Raw genomic sequence first — 23,382 nt, forward strand, 5'->3', positions numbered from 1 at the left:
GCATACCTGTAAGGCAGGCATTATCCCACTCTAGGTGAAAACCTTTAGAGATGTTAACTCACTCAAATTCACAAAACAAGCTAGTAGAAAAGATAAAAGAGAGCACAATCTACCACCATTCTTCGGGCATTTAACGCATGGAAAGCTATTCTTCCTCAGCCTCCAGTCATGTTCATAGTTACCAAAAGCACACTCAAGAGAAGAGTAGATAATGCAGCACTGTGGTCAGGTGTAGCATGTAGTTAACTCCTTACACCTCAGAGCTCTTTTCTCTTAGCTCTGAGCAATTACAGCTGTGACTTCATTTATATGCAGTGCTTGAACTATAGGGAGGCACTTGCTGATGCAGCCTGCGTGTCTAACACAGGAAATAGGTGGATAACACTGGACAGCGGGGAATGAAGCAGTGCTATTGCTTTAACTTAACCAGTACAGCCAACATCCCTTCAATAGGGAGGGTTATCCAAAAACCTATCACTGTTCTCTTATGCTGCATGAGTGTTGCACTGCAGACAAGACAGATAACCACTATGTAGTGTCCTCAATTTTTTATCTGTCAAGGAAAGGTTAGGTAGAAATATGCAATGGTACCAAAGCTAGAGTGAGTCCAGTTGAGTGACTGTGGCATGCTTATTGTGGAGTTACTTGACTTGTTTGGGCTTTTAAAGAGGTTACATATGTAATAATCTAAATCCAATAAGTAACCTGCATGGATCCAAGTCTCCAATTCCACTTAAGAGTAACATGCCAGTTTTTCCTATAAAACTAACTTATAATTTCATTAGTAGCTTACCCAAAAACCACAACATACTAATCCTCATTAGCAGAGAGGCAAGTTATTCTTTCACTGAGCTGCAACAGCTTGCCTGCCCCTCCAACAACAGGTGGTACCTTCCCCATCAAAGGAGTCTGCTCAAAACTAGAAATTCAACACTATCCTGATGCTCCAATTTTGACAAAGAGACTTAGAGCATCCATGTAAGACTCTGGAGCTTTCCATCACATTTGACATGTTTACTCATCATTTGAAAGACTTGAAAATCCTCTTAAGCTACCTAATCACATCCTCTGGCAAGTTGAAGATACTTGACATTCCTCCCTTCTCTTTACCACCTTTGGGGCAAACTAAGTGTAAACAGGGCACCAACCCAACTACAGCACAGCCAAGTACCATTTAGGATCTCAGAGGAGTACCCTTTGAGGTTAGCACAACACAGAAAATCCCAGCACTGTCCCTTCCTATCACCTAACTAACCTGTGGGATAGAAAGCACTGTGAGAAGCAGTGAAGCATGAATTTGTTTTTGCTTCCAGTGATGGCACTTCCTCTCAGCTCTAAGTCTAGAAACACATGGTGGCTCCTCTGCAAAAGAAAAAATAAAGTCATCCACCTAACTAGTAGCAGAAATAGAATAAGGCACCCCAAAACAAGCAATGGGGAAGCACATGCAAAAAGGCAAGGACCTCCTTCAAATTCTCAATCTAAAAGGGGCAGACAAGAACAGAAAAAGTATCCAGACTGATGTGGCATTTAGTTCTCAAGATGGCTCACAACTTGCATAGGTTCTTCCTGAAAACTTTCAGGGCAATTCCTTTGGCTTGTTCCCACTCTACAAAGTTGTGGCAGAATATATACACTGTTGACAATCCAGCTTAGTGTACTCACATATGAAGAGAAGATCAAGTAGGAGTACTGTTGACTTCATTTCCTTTCACAAAGAAATCCACTCAGCTGCTGACAAGCCCAGAGTTAAAAATATCGCATCTCAGGCATGTACCTTTATCAGAGACCAGCAGGTATAGGCTTTGGCAGATGCACCCAAGCCAGCTGCTCAAAGCAGCTACAGAAGTTGCATGGCTGCTTTAGAAAGTGTTTTGCCATCTCAGTATTACTCTTCCCCATCCAGCACAGGAATGTCCACCAAGTTCAGTATCAAACAGGATTGACTGGATAAATGCAGCAACACAACCATAATCAAGTGAAGTATCCATAATAAAACCAGAAGCTGAACAGTTCCAATTCAACACTTAATTATTGGAGCAAAGATCTGCTGAAAGAGTGATTGAGAGCCTTAAAGGATTTTCTCACCTGTAAAGAATGATTCAGTTACCAGACTTGAGCAGAAGCCTGACTAGTTTCTCTCTTCACCTATTTCTAATTTGGACAAGCCCATGTTGTACAGACTGACGCAGTAGTCAGCATCTGCTTAACTCCTCAGTCATCTAGCGCTGTCAGCGCAGAAGTACTACGTGGCAAGTTAAGTTTAGATACTTTATAACTAAGAAATGCAAAGCTGCAGTAGGCTTGAGTTTGTTCAAGAGCTTTATTCTCTTAGTAGCAAAGTAAAATCACTGAACATCAAAAATAAGCATCAGACATGTATTTTGGCAATTATACACCCACTGTATTAGGACAAGGTACCCTTAAAACACAGTTCTTACCAAGCCTGTGATTTACTTTGTTGAATAGTAAAGAGCCCAAGCCTAGTGAATTTAAATCCTTCAATTCTTGGTACAAACCCTCAACACACTGGGGGAGCAACACTTCAAAGAACACAATCTAAAGAGAAAATACAAGTCTTACTGCATTTTAAGCTCTTTTTTTTTTTTTTTTAGCATGTTGAAGCTATTTAGGAGTTGTCCAACATAAAACAACTTGAGCAAATTACCAGAACAGAGATTCTCCAATCCACAAGCACACACAGATGGGACTTGAAACTGTCTTCAAAAGCTACATGCATAACTCAATCTTTGGTCATTCAGTACTATCATCTAGCTAGAACTTCCACTTGCCTTTTTTAGTTGCTTCCAGAGGTAATTGCTCAATTTCCAATTCAAAACACTTTATAACTAAGCATGGAAGAAAGCCATCTCTGAGATACCTTATCAGTATGCTGCACACCAATGCCTACACCTCTAAATGGCACAAATGGTCAATTAATTATATTATTGGTCAGGCAGACTAGTCAAGTGGAATGAAAGCATTTAATCGACTTCGACCAACAACATGCTGAATGAAAGTTGAACTAATACATTACTAGAAGCCACAGTAAATTTAAAGATCAGATGTAAAGGCAGAATCTTGCAAGCGGTTTTGATCTCAAAGTCATGGCACATACCAGTTTTCCTTCTTGGTAGTAAGCAAGTGCAGACAGCCAGTTAGGCAACCAAACACCTTTTAACCTTCTACAGACACATAAACACTGAACATCCTAAGTTTTATTATTCAAAACAACAAGGAACAGTGTAAGAGGGCACACAGGCAACAGCATTCAAAGCTAAGCAGTTCCTTTAGCATATTAACCTAAAGGTTAGGAGAGTACACCTCCAGCTAACTTGCACATACAGACCTCCAACTGCTCCAAGCTCCCAAGCCTGTACAGTCTTCCATGGCACTGTAAATAAACTGGTGTGCATTTTATCTCCATGGTTTGAAGTAAAACAGGTTTTACCACACTGCTGATGCAGTTCTGTCCTGTGTGATTCTGAAATTCTGTCTTGGCTAGCTTTCCATTTTATCATCAAAGTATCTGATTCTTTGCTCGAACCTCCAGGCGCTTAGAGAAGGGAAGGCTGCCACTCTTCCGCAGTGGGCTCCTCTCAGAAATGGTTTATACTCAGACTAAAAAAGGTGTAAGTACCTCCAGATCTCGCTTCTGGAATACTTAGCATCCCATAATATTTAATAATTCCACTTGGGAAGTCTTTCCTGGATGATTTCCATTGTTGCTCCTTACATTGCTAGAGCACAGCTGTGTGCCCAGCACACCCCTCCAGCTCCCTCATCCTGCCGAGCAGCACACTCGAGGCTGGTGCTCCGGGTCACAAGGCAGCCATTCCCTGTACAGCCAGAGCCACGAGAGGGCAGGATTACGGGCAAGGGACACACCTGGCCCTCTGCTTTACAGGGAACTCAGACTTCCCTATCAGCTCCCTCTACAAGAAGTTCTCTCTCCACAAGAATCCCAACACCACTGGATGCTCATGCCTAGAACCACATGAAAAACACCCCATGGTTATCATAACTGCCTCCATGCAAGATTTCAGCCTTTAGCTTAACATGAGCCAATTCATCACCTAATGAAGCCAGAAATCACATCAACCCATATATTCCCACCCTGACACACCACTGTGCATATTGGTCAAGTTTTTGCCATCTCCTTTCAAGTTCTTTGGTAATTTAGACAACAGAACGGATTTCTGTGCACTCTCTGCCTCATATGCAGACAAAAATAACCTCTTCTTTCCTTCTGAGCTAAATTCAACATCACTACAAATTCCAGCTCTACTTCCCTCATTCCAATCAAGGGCCTTGTTCACACTTGCAGACAATGTTTTAACACACTGTGTTTACGGACACCCATGACAGATTTCCACTTTCCCATGCTGCAAACCTAAACAAGAAGAACTGAAGGCAACTGACAATCCTGTATTCACATTTAACAAGCAACAGCTGAACAGAGAAGCCCTGCACTCACCAGAATCACCTCACTATTCTATTTCAAGGAAGTACTTAAATATTTGACAATGGAAAATAAAAAGCAGCTGTCAAGAGCCTTGCACGGGCTGGCCATAGGACTCAACAGCAGAGAGAATGTAGATGTTAAGAGCCTCAATTAACAGTATGCCCTAGCTAGGCTAGATCTAGTCCATCACGCCTGAGGGCTAAGTTTCCTTTCCCTATTCAGACAAAGACTTTTCAGGGTATATATGGGGCCAAAGCCATCCACCAACACCTCTTGAAAATTCAGTTCCTAGTGCACTGTGGATAACTCTTCCATGTTCTGAGGAGCCACATCATACCCTCAAGTACTGCTCCACATTCAGTTTGAAACCGGCTTGCCCAGGGCAGCACACAGCAGTGTCATAACCAGTGTGATACAAACACACTGTGCAGTTCACTAAGGGGAAGTACAACATGACCAGGTATGCCAGTTCAAAGCACCTCCAGTCATTAACCCAACTTCATGAAGTCCAAACAATACCCTTATCAGATCACAGGTGTGTGTGTACAGTTGTTGGCAAAGGTGGGCATCCTTGCAGAGTCCAAAAGTACACGTAAACTGTCTGGATCTACCCACCAACCACTATACTAGCTTTGCAGGGAAAGCTTCCAAACAAGGGGCAGGATAAAACTAATTATAATGCCAAGTTATAATTCCAAGGTTGGGACATATGAGTCACCCCGGATCTCTGCTGGGGAGATGGATAGTTTTCTTTTAGCAGATAAACTCTTGTAGATAGCCCTGTGCTCAATTACACTTACTCTAGGTGCAGGGCAGATAGGAAGTTCCACCAGCACAGGACACCAGCAAAGTGTACCTATCATGAAAGTAGAGTCTTCAACTAAAGTTAGCCCAGACACACTTAACTAGTCTCGCATCAGCAAAGAAATAATCTACTATTGCTTTGAGACATAGACCCTATGGGGGTGGGGGGATAAATCCTCTCTATTCAACAAGTTCTATACAGAGCCTTAGCCTACTCCAAAGGGCTGCAGAAATAGTTTGTCTTACACTTCCTTGGAAGTAAAGTTACTTCTCATGCATGTAACACTTGACTGGAACATCATAACAGAATACTGCAACTTTTAACATAAATCTGGGTGGACTAGGGGTCCACTGTGATTTTAGTAGACATTAACATTTGTTCCTATTATTAGCTATCAACTCGTGGTGAGTACACACAAGTTCTGCTTTCTCTAAGGAGACAGAATGAAGAACTTTGTATTACAGACAGAAAAAAACCTGGGAACCCTCTGTTCAGAGGGTAAGAGGCATAGCTAGGTCAGTATATTGCCTAGGAGTACAGGAGAGGAAAGCATTGTTTTATCTTTAACTTGCAGCAGAACCTCAGAGCTGTAAATCCTTTTTTCATGGGGGTTTTATAATCAGACAGCATTAAAGTTCATAAGTAGCACTTCCAGACTGCAGCTGGTGCACTTAAGTGTTCATAAGTCACACCATCACCTCTTCCTTAGAGACAAATACCAGGTGCTATCACTGAAACAACATCTCTGATCCAGTGATGTACAAGCATGCGGATGGTGGGATGAGTTAATAAACTACTCTTTGAGAACAGTGAAGAAGCTGGGTTTCTGAAACAGGAGAAATGTACCTACTATCACTAAGCTGAGTGTCCAGTCTCCAAAAGATAACAGCTGCAAGCAGCCAAGGATTTTTTAATTACTGTGCTTTTAGAAGCTATTTCAAAAGTTAACTTCACTTAATTCACTAGTATGTAGCACAAAAGGAACACCTGAATCACTTCCAAGTGTTTTAAATTGCCTGATAACTAGAGGTGCTAAGCCAGTAGAAACGAAGAGCCCATTTTCAGCATGGTCCATCCCTACAGCCAGCACAGGCTGGCTATCAGGAGCTGCAGTATCATAATGAGAGCTCTACACTCTAAAAGCTGCTCCACTTCCACAATATGTCAGCACTTCAATCAAGAAGCTAGAGCTGTCTAGACCACCTCAAGTAGCTGTTCTTCGTCCAGCCTTGACACCAAGACAAGTGACTAAATCCAGCTTCAGCCATACAACCAGCAGACAAAATCTGTCAGTCCAGACACAGCAGTTGTCGGGCTGTAGCTCACAGCAGGCCAAAACAACATGTTCAACAGAGAGCCAGGGATCAGAAAACATGTCCAGACATGAGCCTGGAAACACAGACCACAGAACGGATGCAGCATAAGTGATTATGGGCAGAAAAACAGCCTGGTAACAGAAGGCTGTTACAGCTTGAGAGTACCCAACTAAACTTGTTGCCTGTTGCACTTAATTGCCAACAATCTTAGCTCAGGCAGTGGTACTTGTATAGCTAGGATAGATTTTTTTTTTTAATAAAATTACTGAATTTTACTCAAAGCTTGTACTTTCCACAATATCCTGCCAAAAGGAAGCATGCAATGCAAGTAAAGTAATAGAGTTTCATTAGTGCATTAAAGTGTAAGATCAATGAAGTGTTTGTGAATTACTGCAGTGGCTTAGATGGAGCAGATTTCAGTCTCTAAGAAAAACCCATGCTGGAGCATGGGAAGAAGTGAGGAGGAGTCTGGCAGCTGGGCAAGGTCAACCAACCACACAAGCAAGGACAAAATCAGAAACATTTCCAGTTTCCAGATTCTAGGCACAATCCTCACGCTCCAGTCAAGAACAGGCCATGCTGTTTGGTCCTGTGGATAACTTGGTGCCAGCTTGCTCGTCATTAGAGATACTGTAGCATAAGTGAGGCTTAAGAAATACATGGATGGTCTGAAATCTAGAAAGGCAGCTTTCCCTGGCATAAGTGAATAAACCAGTAAATAAGCCAAGGGAAGGAATGGGGAATTAAGTGAAAGCAAGTGATTAATTACAGTTGTGTTTAATTTTGTCATTGTCTGTCTGACACCAACTCAGAGATTCTGAGCTATCCGGTCTTTCTAAAACTGTTGACCTTTTCTAGCCGAAGAGCTTATATTGCAATAACTGAAGTGGAGTCCAAGCTTCAACTGAGACAGACACTTGCCAGATATTCATTCAGCCCTTCACAATTGTCTCTTTAGTATCTAGTCGTGTTTGTTGAATCAGTGCCATTTGAGCTTTAAAGTGGGATGACTTTCTAATCTTACTCAATTTCCACAAAAACTTTCCCCAAACAGCAATCACATTTGAAGGGAAGCCTCCTACAAAATCAAGCTACTGTCTGAAAGCAGTAGGTCCAACTAAAACTGTTCAAGCCGAGCAGACTCTGCACACAGCACTAGATTTAACATAGATGTTGCCCTATATCTAGAAAGATTTCCCAAGAGTCAGCTGTACATTCTAATAATCCCCAACTGAGAACAAGATGTCACCAGGTACCATCAACTTCCTCCCCAAAGAATACCCAAGATAGAGGCATGTCAGTCCCTAGAGTAAGGGGAAACTTCCTGGTGCTTTTCTTTCATTTCAGGGATGTGAAGCTCTAAGCCAAGTGCTCAAGATAAATAGGAAACCAGGGCAGCAGCTTGATATGAGTTTCATTTAGAGTTGATACTGCAGCAGCTGCTTTATCAGAAAAAGCAAGGTTGGAGCTGGGGAAAGTAAAAAAAGTACTCACTGCTCTTTGGGTAAGAAATACTTCCTCAAACTCTGTCCCTTGCCTATTTTAAGACATTTCCTTTATTCAAATCCATTAAATCCTGATTGCAATTTAGTAGAGGTCATCAGCTAAACAAGCTTCATCAGTGTCAGCATCTATAAATGTTGTCTTCAGTTAGTATCTTGTTGAATCCAGTTGTGACTACATTCAGATGTTTTGTGTAAACAATGCCTAGCACTGGTGTCAATCACCTCACAATAAAACAGATGCCAAGAGAGTCTTGTATTTTTATATCAACATCTGCTAGTGAAACAAAAGCCACTACCAAGTCCCACTAAAGCAATTTTAGATAAGTACAGTTCTACCCATCTGAACACTGGCATGAGATTTAACAAGATTATCTCTTCTCATTTGATCCTAATTGGTTGCCTTAGGAAATGCATGGATATGCGTGAACATCAGTGTACCATACACTGAAGAACTGACATGCTTGGCTTAGGCTGTTTGTGGTAATCCCTAAGTTTGCTTTCTAATAAATACTAACCAGAGACAAGCCAAAGATAACACCCTATTTTGTCCTCTTAATCTCAGGTGACCTCATCACATCTAGAATCAGCCTTCTGGCACTTCCTGAATACAAGTGCTTCTATTCTCCACAGTTTCATGCAAGGTGAAGACAAGGAAAGAAGTGAAAGTCATCTTCAGCTTTTGCTCTGACATGCAGCACTTAATCGTTGCCCTGAAAGGCTGGTTATATCTTTACAAGTGGATTTATCAATGCTGAACAAACTGAAGGAAAACATGTCAAGTGGAATATATATGTGCAGTTTAACTTGATTTACTTGCCCCAGTGATTCCAAAGAAAAGCATGAATTCCTGAAATTGGACACACCTTTACCAGGAGGAAGGCTTCAGGCAGAGTTCAGCAAAAACTACCAAGTTCAGAATTGTTCTCCCACTCCGGCTGTCCTGCCTGAACAGAGGCACACCCAGAGAGTATGTATCTTAGAGGAAATGAAGCAGATTTTGACAGGAGTCTAGACAAAGGAAAAGCTAGTCATAAGCTTTTCACCTATAACTATTCTGTAGGTGACACTATTAGTGGGCAGGGTAACTTGGAAGTAGTTATAGTAGAGGCCTACCACTTAAGGTCAGATGTGGGAATTTCCTTAACAAAAGCAATAAAGAGCTAAGAGTTGCACAGGATACCTGAGAAGATATGAAGTTTAACAGAAAGAACAGTTACTATGGTAAGATACTTACCTTTTTTAAACACAGGGGGAAAAATGAGATATGCCTTTGTAACTCGGTATTCTTTGCTACAGAGAAAAACTTTCAGAGAGCTGAAGTTAAACTTTGTATTTGGGACTGTCATTCACTGGAGAGCACACTATTGCTTGATTATTTTTATCAAATCTTTCTCTTCAAATTGCATGAGGTTCTACCACTGAACTCTTCCTGATTCTGGGACTTAAGCAGAGGCCAGGGGAAAAGTCTTTCGATTGTGTAAAGCAACTGCTGAAGCATTTTTGGCTTTGTTTGCCAACAGAACTAGAAGCAAAACTTGAAGACTTTTAGGTAAATTCTTAGATTTCTGACAGGAAACTTAAAAACTTAGTTTGCTTCTGACACCAGCTATTCAAGCTAGATCCGATTCTCAAATCTTTGGGCTCAAAATGTACTTGTCATACAATTGGGCCAAATCCAGAAATGTTGAGGGACAGGTGTTAGGAACACTTAAATTTACTCAAGTGTGGTAATTTTTTTTCCTCCCACTCAGTTCCAGTTTCAGCACCAAAAAAGTGTTCTAGAAGATACACTGCATTTTTCTTAAGTTAATTATACAGGCAAAACCTGATTTGGAAGTTTGGACTGACTTTTTTTTTAATTACTTTCATGCAAGAACCACATACACACAAACCAGGATAGCTTCATCCTCCTAGGATAAAAGCTAACAGCGACACATCGTACCTGTTTACACACCGACGGATTCTACAAAACAGTGCAGATGAGTTAGGATGCTTTGTCCTATGGGTGCTTTCAAATCCAGATTAGAAATCTGCAAAACATACACTACAGTATGCTGATGAGCAACAGCTAGTTTCAGCTCCAATACTGCTGCCAAAGTGCTTCAGGTGAAGAAGCACTTTCATGGTAAAGAAAAGCTTAACTTCTCTTCACAATCCAGCTAGTTTGGAACTCCCTTAGGTATCTATTGCTGACAATTAAAATCCTGAAATTTATATAGTCTCACTGACAACTGAAGATGAAGACAAGAAAAGCCAAGGTTTCACACTGATTGCTTTCCAGTCCCTGTCTTATTCACCCTTAAGAGACACCCTATTTTAGTAACAAAATGGCAAATGTTTAACTTGTCCAGTTATTTACAGCTCTATCAGCCACCTTAAATGTAATCCTGATTTTTCAGGGTATGCATAACTGATAGGTGAGCTAGGAAGTTCAGGAGAGCTCCAACAGTTAGATTTCAACAACTCTTGAAGTTTTAAGAAGGGTAGTAGCTTAGGTAACAGCTCAAGCACAACAGAACACAGTTTTTTTCTACCAACCCATTTGCTACATCAGAGGAACTGAGGAGAGGACAAAACCTGACAGCTTTGGAAAACTTAAGTCTTCAACAGCTACAACAGTAACATCCAGATTACTTCAGAGCCAACTAGACTACCTCAATGTAAGAGTCCTTAATTTGGAAAAAGAAAACCACCACCAAATTGGAGCATAAAGCACTTTCGGAGTTCACTGTGAAGAGAACACTCAGTTCCCTGAGAGCTCCTGAAGATGAGCACCCAAAAAAAAAAAAAAAAAAAAAAGTGGGCTGACATACTTCCCCATACTTCTAGACAATGGATTTAACAATCATTAATATGCCACCAGCAGCAAATAATGTCCATTTTGTAAAAGTCTGTAGAAATTGCACCTACGACTCCTTCTACAGTTCAAGCTTAAACTGGGAAAGGAAAGGGAGTGCAAGAGCAGTTACTGCCACTCAGAGAACATCCTGACTATGAAGCAGAACATCCCTGGCTCTACAGAGCACCTAACAAGCTAAAGCCCATAGAAGACAGCTTTAACTTTCAAACCTAGGCCTAGGGGTACGATTCCTGCTCATAAAAATACTCTCTGTACTTATGAAATAATAAAGAAGGAAAGATAGCCCATAGACACTGAAAAAGTCAGAGGAATGCTACTGTAGCAACCCTGATAAAAAAATCATAGCAAAATTCTTCAGTGTTCACCCCCTTTATGGAAAGCATGAGACAGGTAGCACAGCCAGCAGCCACCATTGAAATACCTACTGGTGGAATAAGGTATCACCTATCCAGATAAGCAGTGTCACTTGGCCATCACTTCAGATTTTTACCTACAAAGCTGCAGGATAGTATCTCTAGAATAACCTGAAGCCTTCAGGTACAGCAGCCAGAAGCACCATTCTCTTACAGCGAAAAACTAAACCCCTGGACTTCTACATGTGTGCAGTGCATTTAAGAAATCCTATCCCATAGCAAGCACTTTCAGAAGTTATGGTAAAGCTCTAGTCAGACAGATTTCTGCATCTAGCCTAATTTCCAGTAATATTTCAGATGCATTGCAGCTAACTGAGGTCAAATAACACCACCAGCAGCAGCACTGAGAATCGAACTGGCCACGGTTTACTACAACAGCAGGAAGGTTTACTACAACAGCAGGACTTAACCCCCAATCCCTTACCTGACAGAGCTCCAAAGCCTTGGCTGTAGATACTGGTATTGTTTTCAATTTTAAAAGGTGGATAAAGTTCTTCTAGATTTACATATTTTGAGGTTAAGACACAGAAAGGGAAATAAGTCAAGCTAATCTCTAGAACAGTGGAGCAAAAGAAAACAGTGGAGAAAAAAAAACCATTGCATTAACACCCCTGTTTCATTTTACACATACCAGTCTCATAGATTTCTGTTAAAAGTAATTTGCTTCCACTGAGCCTGAGAAGCATACATATTAAAACTCCCATTTCCCTACAAGTTTGGAGCTGATAATCCTCTAGTGTTCCAGATGCGTACACATTTTTAAAAGCTAATTTTGCACACAGCTTATCTTCTTTTGCAACACTTGTCTGCTCACTTCTAAGGGCAAAGGAATAAGCCAAATGCAAAACTCCAGGCAGAAGCCAACAAGAGTTACCACCATTCTGTATGGTAACTAGACCCAAATCAGAAGCAGCTTCTTGGCTCAGGCAGAAACCCCTTTATCTGGCTAGTATCCACAAACTCCAACTCATTTAATATCCTCCACTTGGAAATTACACCCAAGAGCTTCTGGCTTTTTAGTTCTTAACTTGCACCTAGTTCCACAATGTATTTGTTTAAGCCCAAGTGTAGAATGCATATAAATCTGCTTCAAAGAAGTGGGAAGGGAAGTGGTTTGATGTACTAGCTAGAGTAGGTTCTTTAATCTTCATGCGACTCAAGGGAGTCCATGCTGCAACAAAAGATTACCATACTACATGTTTCTGACTAGCATGTATACGGTACACACAGAAGCAAGATCTAGAGATAGTGTACATCTGGACATTAAAGGATACCACTACCTCTACCAGGTGTTTTCACCTAAGGATGCTTCCGTATCTCTTTGATTCCCAGTTCACTCCCCCTCCATACCATACATGGTCATGCTGCTTCTTGTGCAACCCACAATAGCCATAGAATCTGAGACAGTTACCTTTACATTAAGGCTGTATTGGATTGTTTCCATTTGTTGGAGTGTCAAACCCTAAAGTATAAGAATTACAACTAAGGATTATATTTTGGGTTCTCTATAAACCGATGAAAAAGTTGTCAATCAACGACTCTGGACTCCATGAAATTACAGAACAAGCACCATTCCATGCATCATAAGCCTACATACAGCAGCTAAGTTAGTGGACTTTGTTCATCAGAAGGCAGAATATGGCTTCCCTGTGCAATTCAAGTGATAATTCTCAGTCATGGAACAGAGGAGAGAACAGGGATGGACAACATTTTCCACATTCCTTCTAGTCTGTGACCCAAGTAATGGTTACAGAGGACTGGTGGCCAAAAGAAACTCTGAAACAGAATCTGCCCACTAAGTGTTTGGAACCTCTCCTCCCTACTTGAGGATCAGCACTTCTCTCTGGATATGATTCCAACTATCATTAACTGGACCAGTGGCCAAGAAAAACCTTAGAAAAACAAGTTATTTCATCTGTCCTACTTCCCCATCTTTCTCATCCCTACACACCTTCCCTTCCATTTACCATGATTCTTTTTATCAGAGGCTCTCCCATGAGAAAGCCCTCACTTTTACCACCCCCTCAACCCCAGCTTTAAGCAACAGCTCAGTGGCACAGAAAGAGCACACTTCTTCCACTCTGAATAGGATAAAATTACATTCTTTCAGTTGGTCATGAGACTCAGAATAGAGAAAAATTATATCAGGCCAATGCTCTTACAGCAGTGAATCAAATTTAACTTCAGATTGACAAGGGCTGCCATGCAGCCTACAGAGCCAATCTCAATAGATTCACAGAATAGAATCTCAATAGTCTATGCCTTGCAGAGAAGGAATGTTGCATGCAAACAGTCTGCTGCTTTCCCCTTAGCCACTTCAAGTCAGAGTGCATGGGGCAAAGCAACCCAGTTTACAGAACTCTGGCACATGTTCTGGGTCTATACTCCAGCAGTGAGCAGTATGGTCCTCTGTGGCAGTTACTCAGGTATGATGTCCTGCTCACATTCATTCATCTACTTCATCCAGAGGCAACAGAACTCCAGCTCCAGCACAAGAGGGGAGTCTAGGTGCCCGTGGCAGAGCAAGTTATCTGCCTACACACACCAGTTTCTGTATGACTTCCTCCACCTGCATGCAGAGTCTGCCAGCAGCGCTGGTGGGTTGCTTGTCTAGGCTTTGCTGCCAGACTCTACTTGCCAAAACCCTGAGCCAACCTTTAATGATGCAGCCTCTGTTACTATAGTAACTAGAGTTATTTTCCTATCTCTAGGCTCAGACCTTGGGGGGAGGTACTTAAGTTTGCTCTCATTTCACACCTACCACTCACTTGCCCACTGCATAGCTACGTGCCACTCCAAATGAAAACCTCTGTCAGTGAGCCCTCAAAAGCAGCTGGCCCAGCCACAAGCCAGTGGGAGGCAAAAATGCACAAACCCAACATGCAGGCATATCCTTCTGAGCAGCTACAGCTGGGAGACCACCAGCAAAGAGTTTGACAGTCCAGGCAGCTGGAGGCTTATGGGGCCTTCTAGGCCACTGCTCTAAGGACAGACACACAACAGAAGCATCTGACAATTACAGAGTGGCTCAGGTTGAAAGGGACCACAGTGGATCATCTGGTCCCACCTCCCTGCTCAAGCAGGGTCATCTTGGAGCACATGGCACAGGGTTACATCCAGATGGTTCTTGAATACCTCCAGTGAGAGAGACAGGACAGCTTTCCACCAAGGGTATTACTCCAGGCTGCTGCTGTCACCTTGGCATCATCCAGTCAGGCTCAGGCCAGTCTTCAGACTGGCCTAAAAGTGCCACACAGACTAGAGTGAATCCCTTCATAAGCTAAAGCAGGTCTGCTCCATCATCACTTGCAACACTGTAGGGGCTGCACTTCCATGAAGGCATGAAGGCCTTCTACTCAGATAGCACCGGCTTCCCTTGGAGCAGCTCTTGTAGGGAAGCATAACAACCATAATTGTCACCTCAAGTTTTTAATAAATAGCATTGGTCAGAGGACAGGCCCACTATATGAGGCAATGTTTCCCTCACCAAACAAGCAGATGACCCTTTTATAATGCCCATGAATATTGCTAACACCATCTGTATTGTTACTGCAGCATCCCACAGGAGCCTACATTGCATTAGGAACCTACCTTAATAAAGAGAAAAATCATTGAGGATAGGAGGCATGAGGCTGGTTTCAAGGGAAGGCCTTATCCTGGGGAAGCTGCTCTCAGGCTGAAGAGCTGCTGATAGCCTACTTGAGGCCATATACAAAGAACTCTTTTGTATGGTGGGTGGTTTTCACTGTCCTGAATAAAACTTTACACCCTGGTGTGATTAGCTATGTTTTCCTGTTGTTATTCTCTTAAAGCTACAATCCCTCCTCCCCTCACCACCAAAAAAAAAAAAAAAAAAAAAAAAAAAAGCACAGAGCTGCATTCTCAGTTAGGGTTTTGGTGCCAGAATACTCCTTATACTCTCATACCTACAGGCAGTAAAGTCTTCACACACAGAAAGCTTCACATGGTTCACATATAAGCTGCTGAACACAAGTTGTAACTGCTCACGTGAGCCAGTCAGAAGAGGCAGAGAGTTACCTACAGTTCCATGACATCCTGGTAGTTTCTCTGCATAACCAAATCTCACACTGACCTCCCTCCTCATCCAGAAAGCTCCAGCATGGAATGGATATACCACATCAATGGCAGCCTTCACTGTTAGAGCAAGAACTTCACAAACAGAAGAGCCTCTCACAAATGAGCATAGGAAGCTTAGAGTCCTACCAATGCAATGACAGCACTTAAGCTCATAAGCTTCACAGTTGAAGTCACAACAGCTGCTACTCTGCCAGAACGTCACTTGAGGACCAAAGCAGTAAACTACTCCCACTGCACACCCAAGCTTGGCTCAAGGTCTGCTGTGCCACAAAGTCCCTGGATGGTGCATCAGCACCAGAGACCTCGTGGCAGCTGCCAGGGGACTCTGACAGGAAGCCACCACACTGTCTCACAGGATGCTTAAGTATGGCAGTCAGCACAGCAGCCTTCACGGATCAGCTTCAGTTCCACCTGCATTGCTTCCATGTTTAGCTTTTAATGTTAGCATAAAGCTTATGTAACACTTAACTGCACTGTCAGATGTGCCAGCACCAGAAGAACTGGGATTCACCGGCCAAGTAAGAGACAAATGGGGTTTTGTTTGTTTGGGGTTTTTTTGACATAGTAATGTCGCAATTAGTTTGAGATGGCAGGATAAGAACATCTAAGATATTTAAATAGCAGTATTAATATTTCAGAGCTACTATACTACTGAAATGAGTTTACAGTCATCTTACCAATTGCTTCAGGCCATCTGGAAATGAAAGAAGCCAAGAGAGCATCTGCTCTGCGCTGTGAAGATTACCTTAGCACATGACTAGAGCTAGAAACTGGAAATTTAGTCCAAGAGGTTATCATTGTAGGTGTTCCACCAGCTACAGAGCTTGCTGCCACCACCAGAAAAAATACATGAGCAGTTTCTCTTTCTGCATCTAATCTTTTGCTGGCCAGAAATCTTTCATTAACAGCATAGTTTATTAACATGAGTGGAAATGTTCTTGTAGCCAACTCTGAAGTTCAGGCAGTTAAAACACCAACTCTAAGACTACACAGAGCAAGTCAAATCCTACAGCATTTTTCTGTTTAGAACAGGGCCCACTGTTCCAATAGGAACATAATGTTTTAATACTTCTCTGCACAAGAATTAATCCTGTTCTTCACCACAGTTGCACACTGTTTAAAAAACACAAGTCACAGCAGTTTCTTTAGGACACATAAATGAATTTAGCTAACATTAAAGGTCTAAACAGGAGCAAGGAGAAATAGAAATAAGCAGTATAGCTCCAGAGTTTCCACTTGGGTAAAAAACATCCCTCAGCCAACCAAAACAGGGTATCTGTAACCAAAAGCTGTTTGCCATAGAGTAACAAATCTGTCTTATCTCTTTTCTAAAGACTTGCCTTTGGGTACTTGTTTCTTCATTAAATGAATCTCCCCAATGGTAAAGAAATCTAAAAGCATTAAAGTGCTTCAGTTGCTAATTATTGGTGTAGACCCTTGCAATGCACAGTGGTGACTAAGTTCAAACCAAGAAACAAAATTCAGTCATTGAAAACCTACCAATAAAGCTGCAGGAGCATTTTCAGCATTTTTTAAACCAAGATTCTTATTTGGTGTTCTAACTAGTAGCCAACTGCAGCAGGAAATTCCCAATGCTCTGCAGCACTCCAATTTATCCACTGGAATCTGTTGGTAGCTTCACAATTTTACTATTTACTACCTTTCTTTGTAACAGCACTGAACTGTAAGGTCTTCCCCCAGCATGCTTTTCAACGGAAGATATGACATGTTTCCATGCATGGAACTATGAAGAAAATTATAGTGATACCCTGTCCTCCCCTACCATCTTTTAGTCCTCTGAAGTCACTGGAGGGGCACAGGTCCCCAGTCTTCCAGAAATCCAGGCCTCTTGCTAGGACAGCTTTTGACTGCTGCAGTGCATTCTGGGCCTCCTGCAAGCAGTCACCATTTCTCTGTGCTCGTATCTGTCATTACTGTCACCAACAGCTCTCTGCCATAAATGGATGACGTTCATAATGGTCAGGAGTTATACTCAGATAGCAGAGGACCGACACAGATCTCTCTCTGAACTAGAAAAAACAAAGGTCACACTTAATTATCCAGATGGAGGAAAACAGAGCTTAGTGGCACAATCTGCTATGAAAGAATACTGCTTAAATGCACCACACAGTAGGAGATGCAAGAGCCAGCCTGGTCAAGCTCCCCATCTATTGCTTTGGGATCAAGGAGGTGGGAAACAGCAAGACCTGGCTTGTCACACACCTCAGATCTCATGCCGGCAAAGAGGCACACAAGAAGATAATATGAATAGAAAATAAAGCCTGATTATCTTTTTCCAGAAGGTAGCATCCTTCTAACAGACATTTTTCAAGTACAGTCCCACAATGCTCTTTTGAGCTACAGAAGTAGAAGTGACCAGGTGATTGTTTAACACAGCAGAAGCTTTACTAGAGTCTGTCAGCTGAGGAAACAATTCACACAGCAGCCTTGGGCTTCCAAGTTATTTCTAGGACAAGATATTAGACTTCCTATGGTGCTCCACTTGGGACAGTTGTTATTAACTGTCATTGGGCAACAGCATATATGCAAGAGCCAGATGTTTCCTACAGGTCACTGACACCAAGCCTAAGGAATTCACATCACTGCTCATAGTTTCACTGTAACAAGAAACAGCAAGCTTCATACATCTTTTGAGAGCCAGAAGTACCTCAACAGACCTGTACGTACTAGCTGCACTTATAATTTACCTTGGTATTCAAGTAATTATCCTGAACTCACTTCATCTGAAAGTTTCATCCCTTATTGCCACAAGAGATGTAGATATACCTATTTCTCTTCAATACCTCTAGTTTTTCGACGTTTTCTGCAAACAGTAGCAAGCCATTCTCTTCTGCTTATGTATTCAGTAACAGAGCTGGCTGCCTATCTTAGAACACTACAGTAGCAAGGGAAATGTAAGGAGGAAGATCTAGGACTTGATTCAAGCATTACTGCTGGTCATTTGAATTCACTGAGTAGGACTAAAAACTGTTGTTCACCTTTAAAAGCATTTCAGCTTGAAAATACTGTAGTTCTAGTGCTCACCATACAGAAAGGAGTGTGAAAGAGCAGGTATCGCACCTAGCAATTGAACACCTACAAGATTAGACCCCCAGAACTGCAACACTGGACACCCGCCCAGGGAGATTTCCTGACAGGAATATACTCTTGATTGCAAGCCCACATGAGAAATACATACTGGTGTAACCTGGTAGTCATTGTTTAAGAAATTAATAATAAAGTATTTTTATTTTTATTGGAATTGAAAGTATGGCACCTTTACTGGCAATGACAACTTTACTGGCAATGTCTAATCACTGCAAGAGATGAAGCTCAGGGGCTTATATTAATCAACCTGGTTGCAACCAAGTAAACCAAACTCCTCACCTTCACATGCACTTAATTATGACACTTTGAGGTGCAAAAAGGCAGATTTCATGAGCTGGACATACTGGAAATATACAGCTTTCCATTTAAGAGCTCATAAGTTAAAACACTAAGTTAAAACTTTAAGGCACATCCTCCTATAGAACTGTAGATGTTAGTGCTCACAGTTGATATTCTCTCCAGCCATGAAGGAAGAAACAGCCAAGTCAGTTTACTTACTTCAAGCAAAAAGTAAATCAGTAGTCCTTTGTATTTGGTTTTCCACTCTCCTGAAGTAGCTCCCACTCCAAGACAACACAGCACAGGGAGCAATTAAACTGCCTTGTAAAGTACAGTACAAAAAATGGTATATAGGAAAACTGTTTGGTATACAGGCTCATTGAATAATTATGCATTACCATCAGGATTTTTTTATTTTGTTGTTTCAATTGTGCTTCATTAAAGCAGTTAGATACTGGTGCTGATGAAAGTGCTAGTCATCCAGCCAGACTCTTACTTATCACCTTTAAAGCTCCTCTCTATGTGGAATCACTCCAGTTTTGAGGTTTATGCTTGATATCAGGTAATAAAGATATATGCATAAAAAGCCCTGTGTTGGTTGATCTTTTAAAGCAGGTCGCCAGTAATTTATGGCACACACCAGTTCTGACTAAGAACTGGTGAGATCAGAACTAACAGTTGCTGTTACACATCTGGCCATAAAAGAGGCTACACAGCACAGCTGAATACAACAACATCAGTGCAGCCAGTTGTACACTTTCCATAGCTCTGAGAAGCATTTAATAGCCATCATGGTCAAACACTTCCATTAGGAAAGAAAAAAAAGAACATTTCACTAAAGTCTCTTGTTGTTATACTTGGGCTGAGTAGGGATTTCAAAGACTCCTGATCTTGCCTAACTATGGGCTAAGTTAATTAGGTACTACACTTCATAGCATTTTAGACTGCTGGGTCAAGAATGCACACGGCCAATGCATCCAACATGCCTGCAGAGAGATAAGTTTTTCCACTTACCCAGAGCTGTGCTTTCACTGCAGCATTGGCTGAAGAACAGCTACTGTTTTGCAGCTTTGTAATTGAAAACTGTCACGCTACTCCGTAGTGGTGCTGCAGTGGTAACACTCACTCACTGGGACAACCATATTTAGAAAAATGTTGTGTTCTCCCCCAGAGCAATGTAATAGTTTGGTAAGTGAAATGAACAGCCCCAGTAAGAGTCAAACACTGTCAGATTAAAAAAAACAGAGCTAGACTCCTACAGGGAGAAGCCTGGGCTGAAGGCATCTAGCTTTATTACAGGGATTCATTTAATCCCTGCTCAGGAACATAAAAAAAGAAAAGTCCTAAAGCTATGTGCTGGGAACAGGGGCTACATTAAATCCAAGCCGAGTAATATAAAAACACAGCCTGCCAACCTCCCCCCTCCCGTGTTTTTCTGCAATAAATACCAACAAGTTAATACCGGTGTATGAACTTCTCGCATGCAGCCGATACCCGGCTTTTAATATGCGAGCGGGGAGGCCCTTGCGAGGGTCCGCGCCCGGGAGGAGCGGGGCCAGGGTCTCTGCCCGGCGGCCGGGGCTCCACCTGCGGCGCTGACAGGGCGCGGGGGCGGCGGGCCGGGGCACGGCAGGGCACGGCAACCTGCCGCGCCGGGGCGGCAGCTCACTTACCCGGGGCCCCGTGGCTCGGTGGCTGCGACCCGGCGCCAGATGCACCAGCAGCAGCGCCAGCAGGAACGGGCGAGCCCCCGCTCCGCGCCAGGCCCGCGGCACCATCGTCCCTCGGGGCGGCGCGGCTCTCCCGGGCGGCAGAGTGTCGGGCGGTGCGGCAGCGCCGGTCCCGCCGCAGCAGGTTCCCCGCCTCGGCCATGGGGATGCCCGTTATAAAGCCGCGGCGGGGCGGGGCCGGCCGGCACTGACCGCGCCGTGCGCCTATCGCCGTGCGGCCGCCGCGGGCCGCGGCCAATGCCGGAGCCGCGCCGCCTCTCGCCCCGCCCCCCCGCCGGGCGGACGGCGGGCGGCGCAGGTTGGCCTCGGGCGGCGCGGCGCAGGGCCCGCGGTGGGCGCCGTCCCCGTGCCCGCGGCACCTGGAGCTCCCGGCGGCACCTGGAGCTCCCGGCGGCGCTTGTGGCTCCCGGCGGCTCTTGGGGCTCCCGGCGGCCGGACGTGTGCGAGGCCGCGGGAGATGGCCAGCCAGCGCGGCCGGCACACCCCGCGGGGTTGCCGGGCTGTGCCGCCGCCTCAAAGCTCTGCTGGGCATACACGGCCTGAGCCCCGGGCGGGGGCAGTGACAGCTGAGCCGTGTAGCCGGGTCGGGTTAGCGAGCAAGTAAATTTGGCAAAGGAAATCACCTCATGGTCCACAAACCGTGTTCATTCGGTCCTGCGCTCTGGGGCCAAGGCTGCTATAGGAGTAAGCTCGTGTCTCAGGGAGTGCAGGTCTTCGTGCCACCTCCATGCCGACACTCGGGACATGGCTGACCCACAGCCACAGAGTCTACCCCTCCCTGAAGATCTTCCTCTGCGTTCCCAGCTGCAGACCTAGCCCCCAACTCACTGCTTTGCATTGCCCAGCGAATCCTGCAGACCTCGTGCAGGTGATGTGTTTGGGGTCTTTGGTAATACACACCTTGCACCTGGGAAACCATCCCAAGTTCAAGTTTAGTTCCTCTTTGAGATGACAAGCCCTTAGAGACTGCACATGGGTCCCAGTTCCTCCAAGCACCAGGCACCAAGTAATGGGAAGTTTGGGTAGAAAATGAGCATCGTCACACAACAGGTGAGTTAGTGCAACTGTGGAGCAGAAGCAGGAGAAGAGGAGAAAACGGAGCTACATCTACCAGCAAGGCCCAGTCTCTACAGGCGTGTCTGAAGAGGGAGCAGTACCATGGCATTGTAATGGCAGCAAGCTGTAGACCCTGAGCATTGGAGGCAGAGAGTAATGCCAAGCCCTCTACCTGGCAGAGGGACTGAGTGGTGGGGATATCTTGTGAACTAGACTGGCTTGCATTTACATCAAGTCCTTAATTTTCAAAGTACCATCTTGAGTTTGATGGAGGGCAGGGAAGAGGCTCAATATATTGCAGAGTAATATGCATGGGGGGGTCATTGCTGTGCATGTAATAGCGATAATAACCTTTATGTAGGACTCTTTTGTGGTGCTCTTAGGGAAACACACAAAACATGACATTTTTTCATACAATGTATTAGCTTTCTTTACTCAGTGACCTTCCAACAGGCAGTACTCGCACTTGCAAAAATTCCCTAGAGTGTATCCGCTAGGTATGGGGAGGGGCTGATACGCCCACACAAAGAACCTTGTTACACAGTAGAAGTCATGTAATTCTGGCATCGTATCAGAGCAAAGCAGAGTGTTTAGGTATAGTGGTTGCTTTAATCTTTCTTTTCCTTAAAAAAAAAAAAAATTAAATGCCAGTATGTACCATTTTGTCATTAGCCTAGACAGGATAAGCCGTTTGTAACTCACATGGAGCTCTGCCAGTATTCTTTATTCTTGGCTTGCAGATTTCTCTAGGACTCCAAACACAGTACCCCATACAAGCCTACCTTAGTCCTAACCCTCGCCACTCCACTAGCCTGGTTCTAAGCTTTGCCAGCTCTTCTCCAGTATGGCCTGTGGTATCCTCTGATTTTCCATTTCAAAGTCTCTCTGATCCACACCTGAACTTGTGCCATTCCACATGACATGAGAAGAGAGACCTTGAAGGGAAGATGAGGGGAAGAGCTGGGAAATCTGAATATGAGTGTCCTTGTGCATATCAGGATCAGCTCTGTTGAGGTTGGACAAGTTATACTGGTGCACATCTGAATCTATGAAAAGACAGGCAGAATCTAGTACAGTTTTGTTGAGGCAGTGATCCCACCACTGAAGTACCACATCACCTCATACTTAAGTCTTGATTAAATTCCAGTCCAGATAACAATATTACGCTTGCCTATATTCTCCTCTCCAATTTCATAGGGGGATTTTTGCATCTGACCTATTTTGTGTTTTGCCTTCATGTGTTCTTTGTCACTTGTACTTTAAACATTGATGTCTTTCTTTGGTGTATTTTTCACACACAAACACAAGGATATCGGGATCTCTATGCTAGATAAATGTTTGTTACCACCATGAAAAAGTAATTGTTTTCTTAATCCCTGATAAACAATACCAGCTACACCAGAAACCAACCCACCAATGCCTATGAGGCCTTGACACCAGCAGCATCTTAACACCAAGTAGGAGTTCCAGAGAGGGTGAGCAGAACCCTTTGACCCCTTCATGGTCAAAGCTGTTCATAACCTTGCTACATTGTAGTTCCAGCCATGGCCAGGTGTCTCTCCGTAGGGAGAAATATTTCGTTTGTGGATAGTAAGTGCCTTAGTGCAGAAGAGACTTCATAGCCTGGCCTGTGTATCACCACTAAATTTTACTGAGCTGTTCCGAGCCCAAAAATCTCAGCAAGTCAACATTCAGGTGGCTGGAGGGACATCCAAGCTCTGTTTAAAGACACCGTTAAGAGAGAAAA

General features: G+C 43.5%; 1 protein-coding gene across 12 annotated transcripts in view; it reads right to left on the reverse strand.

Annotated features, from left to right (window-relative positions):
- The window catches only part of SMOC1 (SPARC related modular calcium binding 1), a 165,112-nt gene that overhangs the window by 107,296 nt on the left and 34,434 nt on the right, over positions 1-23,382 (reverse strand). For 3 of the 12 annotated variants that reach the window (XM_082283401.1, XM_082283399.1, XM_082283404.1), the window contains exon 1: positions 20,523-20,634. The exons of the other annotated variants lie outside the window; for them this stretch is intronic. In XM_082283401.1, the coding sequence (XP_082139527.1) occupies positions 20,523-20,627 (105 nt within the window). In that variant the 5' untranslated portion in view covers positions 20,628-20,634. Of the gene's footprint in view, positions 1-20,522; positions 20,635-23,382 lie in introns of those variants that run through there. 12 annotated transcript variants of the gene reach the window in all.

Source organism: Coloeus monedula, assembly GCF_965178545.1.
Source record: "Coloeus monedula genome assembly, chromosome: 6".
In the NCBI taxonomy this organism is placed as follows: Eukaryota; Metazoa; Chordata; class Aves; order Passeriformes; family Corvidae; genus Coloeus; species Coloeus monedula.